At 44.0% G+C, this 4,755-nt stretch overlaps 1 protein-coding gene across 1 annotated transcript in view; it reads left to right on the top strand.

Moving 5' to 3' along the window:
* The window catches only part of LOC103212793, a 6,686-nt gene extending 5,096 nt beyond the window's left edge, over positions 1-1,590 (top strand). Inside the window, exons 3-4 of the mRNA XM_042783419.1 lie at positions 990-1,078; positions 1,178-1,590. Of these exons, the coding sequence (XP_042639353.1) occupies positions 990-1,078; positions 1,178-1,590 (502 nt within the window). The remainder of the gene's footprint in view (positions 1-989; positions 1,079-1,177) is intronic.
* Positions 1,591-4,755: the final 3,165 nt, after the last annotated feature.

Below are 4,755 nucleotides of genomic sequence, written 5' to 3'. Positions count from 1 at the left end.
GTCATTGCTTGGTCACAGCCAGCTACCAAGAAGGACCTAGTAGTTGAACCTGTGGGCTGAGGACCATAGTTGCAGGGGACATAAAGCTCAACTGGCATAACATAGTACACAAAACAATGTTCCACCTCCTACTTTGGCGAGTAGCGACGGGGATCTTAAAATCTTGCAAGCTGCCATCTAGATGCAACGATGGGTCTCTCCTCATCCAGCGTAAAGCATAATGAAGAAAACCAAAAAATCATGGAAACAATTAGTCTTAGCGACTGGTACACCATCCAATCTGCAGCCTATATGACTATGAGAGCAGAAGAACTAGATGGTGCCTAGCTACCAACGTCAACCACTTGGAAGGGGATCTATGAAGGAGATCCTGGATAGAGAGGGAGAACAATGTGGAACAAAACCAAAATATTTGGAGGAAAAAAAAGAAAAAGAGGTAAGGCCAGGTTTACTGGTCTGTTTGGTTTGGGTTTGGAATTTTCAACCTGAGTATTGTTTTTTATTATATCCAGAAACTGGCGAGAATGAAAATGTCCATCAGCAGGTGAGTTGATAAGGTGTAGTTTGTGCAGACACTAAAATATTGAGCATGAAAACCAATGCATGCTTATAAGACATCATAATAGTGATTCAATTCACATAAGTTTGTTGGGTGAAAGATGCTAAGGAAATAAAAGGGCATACTGTCTTATAAAATTTAGATAGAAATAAATGATGGCATATGGGATAATATGATAAGAATTATGTATAAGAACTAGGTACCAAAGCCACATGAGAAGAAGTAATTTCCTCAGATGTTATCATTCCCAACAAATTTTCTGAGGATATTCAGGTTTGTTCTGGGACACTTCCCTTTCTGAACTCATCCAACCCCATGGCTTGCTATATAGGAGGAGGATATGCAAATAGGGCCCTCCCTCTGGTGATGAAAACCAGCCCAGGCCCAACCCTGCAGCTCTGGGAGAGGAGCCCCAACCCTGGCATTCCAGGTGTCCCCATTCAGTGATCCGGACTGAACACAGACGAGTCTCCATGGACTCTTTTTGGGGCTGGGTTTTCCTTGTTGCTGTTTTAAAAGGCAATTTTATGGACAGCAAGTGTATGTGAATGGACATGAGTGAGAGAAACAGTGGACATGTGTGACGGCTTCCTGACCAGGATATCTCTGTGTTTGCAGGAGTCCACTGTGAGGTGCAGCTGGTGGAGACTGGGGGAGGCCTGAGTCAGCCTTGGGGGTCCCTGAGACTCTCTTGTGCAGCCTCTGGATTCACCTTCAGCAGTTATGGCATGAGCTGGGTCCGCCAGGCTCCAGGGAAGGGCCTGCAGTGGGTCGCATCCATTAGTAGTGGTGGGGGTAGTATATACTACGCAGACTCCGTGAAGGGCCGATTCACCATCTCCAGAGACAACGCCAAGAACACGCTGGATCTGCAAATGAACAGTCTGAAAGTCGAGGACACCGCCGTGTATTACTGCGCAGGGGACACAGTGAGAGGCAGTCAGTGTGAGCCCAGCCCAAACCTCCCCTGCAGGCATAGGGCCGAGCAGCAGGGGGCGCTCCAGACCCACCAAGACCCAGGAGCAGTGTAGATGTAGTTTAAGGGCTGGTTTCCTGCTGTTGTCTGTGGATTCTTCTCCATCTCAGTTTCCCCAGGGAATCTCTCTATTTTTGATTCTGGGCCTCTCCCTGACAGCTGTGAATTCAACACTTTTAGCAGGAGGACGCATTCTCACACACAGAAAACAGCCTGTCCCCTATGGAGGGAAAGGACTCTGCCAGGATCCCCAGCACCAGAGCTCTGATGAAGCTCAGGGAAGTCTGGGGAGTATCTTCCTATCAGACTCAGGTAAGATGGAGTCCCTGGGCATCACTAATGGTTAAGGGCTGATGACCAGCTCCAAGGCTGGCAGTTTGAATCCAGTCAGTGATGTCTGGTCTGCACACTTTGACACCAGTTCATCAAGGTCACCTAATTCATTGATGGTGTGGGGTTTATATTTGCAATACCAGCATGTTTATATCATTATAACTTTATTATAGCATATGTGTCAGTCTAGAAGCTCTGGTAGCGTAGCGCCGAAGGCACTTGACTACTAATAGAAGGCTGGCGGTTCACACCCACCAGTCACTCCTTGGAAGGAAGGTTGAGAAATCTACTTCCGTAGTGATATTGCCTCAGCAACCCAAGGAGGGGTCTCTAGGAGTCGGGTCTGACTCGATGGCACATAACAACAAACAACAAGAACATGTGTCAGTCTGGGTTCTCTAAGATGGAAGCAACAAGGCAGGACTCCATTTTCCTGGATTTTATGTGTGAGAGACAATGCAGAGGAGGCCAGGAAGGCAGAGGAGCTGTGAGGCACGATGCCTGTCTGATCACTAGAAGGGCGGGAAGAAGGGTTGGTTGACTTCTTCAACTGCTGTGCAGTCCAAGGTGGGTCCACGGAGTCCATCCGGGTCATCAATGCAAAGGTGCCTTTCAGAGGAGCCTGTGTCCATCAGGAATGGGCCTGACAATATCACTGCTGCTCCTAAAACTTGAGGGTGAGTAGAACTCTGGTCTTGACATTTCAAAACCCACAAGGGGTTAAGTTTCAGAACCCGGCCCTGGTTCCTTGTTCATTACACCCTCTGTAGTTGGAGGAATAGGAGGCACATTCTCAGGGCTGATGCCTTGTTGGTAGAACTTTATACATGACAGACCACTTGCCTGTTTGTTATACTGTGGTGACTTGCATGTTGATGTGAGGTTGCAGGTTATTCCAACTGTATTTCAAATACCAGCAAGGCCACCCATGGACAGGTTTCAGCGGAGCTTCCAGAGTAAGACAAGCTGGGTAGGACACATCCATCCACTTCTGAAAGATCTGGCTACTGATAACCTTACAAATGGCAGTGGAACTCTGTCTGATATATAAGGAAATGTGGTGTGATTGGATTCTCGTGGAAGACCCATAGATTATTGGGACGTGCTTGTTCCTTGGATTATACTGTTTGGTGTTTTTCCTAAACCTAGAGGCAATTTTGAATATAATACTTCAAATCTTGTTCTGAACTTTTTCCATATCGTAATGACTCTCTCACTTTACTATCCTTATTTCCTTGCCTCATCTCTATGTTTTCCATTGATTTTTCTCTTTCATGTGGTGAACATTGCAATCTATCTTCCAAAACATACTATAGATAATGATTTTTTTTTTTTAAATCTCAACTTTCAATGTAGAGGCAATATATTTAATTGGCTTTTTATGAGGATGTAGATATACATCCCCTTAATTGTTTCATAATGAATAGAGGTATGGATGGAGGACATTTCACCCTGTGGACTGTACTGGGCAGTGTATGTTGGCTGAACACCAATATGAAGGTAAGAGGAGTGTACCAGGGCCCAGGAAGACTAGGAAATGAACGTGATGGACTTCTCTCCACACGAGGCACGGACGGTCATTCCCTTGACATCTTGTTCATTGATCTTCCACAGAAGAGGGTAATACACCCACTCTGTCTTCTGTTGCTTATGGGATTAAAACTGCACAAGCATTGTGGACACATATCAGCCCCATAAAGTCAAAACAGGCAAATTATATTTTCCATAATTTTAGGTGATGATACACTTTGAAATCCATGATTTTTGTATTGTGCATTGTAGTGTGGACTAAACAATCTGATGAACTCTTAATCAGTGTTGGAATGAACTGATTCACCTTTTACACAGAATCAAGTAAGAATCACGTAACTGACTCACTGTATTCTCCTTATGCCTCCGGAGGGTGACTGACAGTCTGGATGGGTTGGGTCCAGGAGTGAGGAACCTTCACAGTCCCCATCGTGTCCGGTGCGGTTTGGGATTCTCTCCACCAGATCTTACCCTCATGTTGCTCTCATTGTGTTCAGTTACATCCATGCCACTCTTTCAGACCATTGCTGTGCATAAAGATGAGTTCTTAGTGTGCTTCGTAGAATGATGGAAAAGGTTTATTCTGTTTTCCCTATTGACAACTATTCTGTCTTGAGCCTTTGTTTCCATTGAGATTTTTGTTTCCCTCAAAAGTAAACAATCAATTAACTAAAATGCATTATTAATAACTTCCTTGATGTACTGCCCATTAGGGATAGCCATCTCTCCGTTCCCCACACTCTCTGTTTTGAAGTCCCAGGGTGCCCTGTACAGCGTTCTCTCACAGGGTCTACAACAATCCATAACTCATAGTTTGGATCTGATGTTGAGCTTCTGAGAGGAAAGGCCATGTTTCAAATGCACTTCTCTTCCAGAATCGTGTGTATTGCAATCTGTTGTCACAGAAACTAGGAGTTTTCTAAAATGAGATAGGCTGAGTGAATGAGGGCATTTCCAGTTCTTTACACAGTGTGAAGTAAAAATGTTTTTAAATGCCTTGAAGAAGGTTAATTCATTAACGTTGCAGTGCCGCAACGATGCATAGGCAGAATTATCTATAAAGAATGCCAGGATTCAACCAGGATTGATGTGTTCAAATAGATGAGAGTTTAAACACACCATTTACTGTTTCTTTAAGGTAAAAAGACACTTTTGTTTTCAGAGGTTGGGGTTCTATGAATGAAAGTTTAAGAATTGTTGTTACTGTTTTATCATAGCTGATTGATTTAAAAATCCCTACATTTTTCCTTGAACATTGTCACAGTATTTCAAAAGACACACCATGGTAACATTAAAATTACATACATGTGTGCACAAACGCACACACACACACACACACACAAAAAAAAAACTAGAA

Source organism: Orycteropus afer, unplaced genomic scaffold (genome assembly GCF_000298275.1).
Source record: "Orycteropus afer afer isolate SDZICR_OR568_19922 unplaced genomic scaffold, OryAfe1.0 scaffold01105, whole genome shotgun sequence".
NCBI classification, from domain to species: Eukaryota; Metazoa; Chordata; class Mammalia; order Tubulidentata; family Orycteropodidae; genus Orycteropus; species Orycteropus afer.
This window is presented reverse-complemented; position numbering and strand designations above follow the sequence as displayed.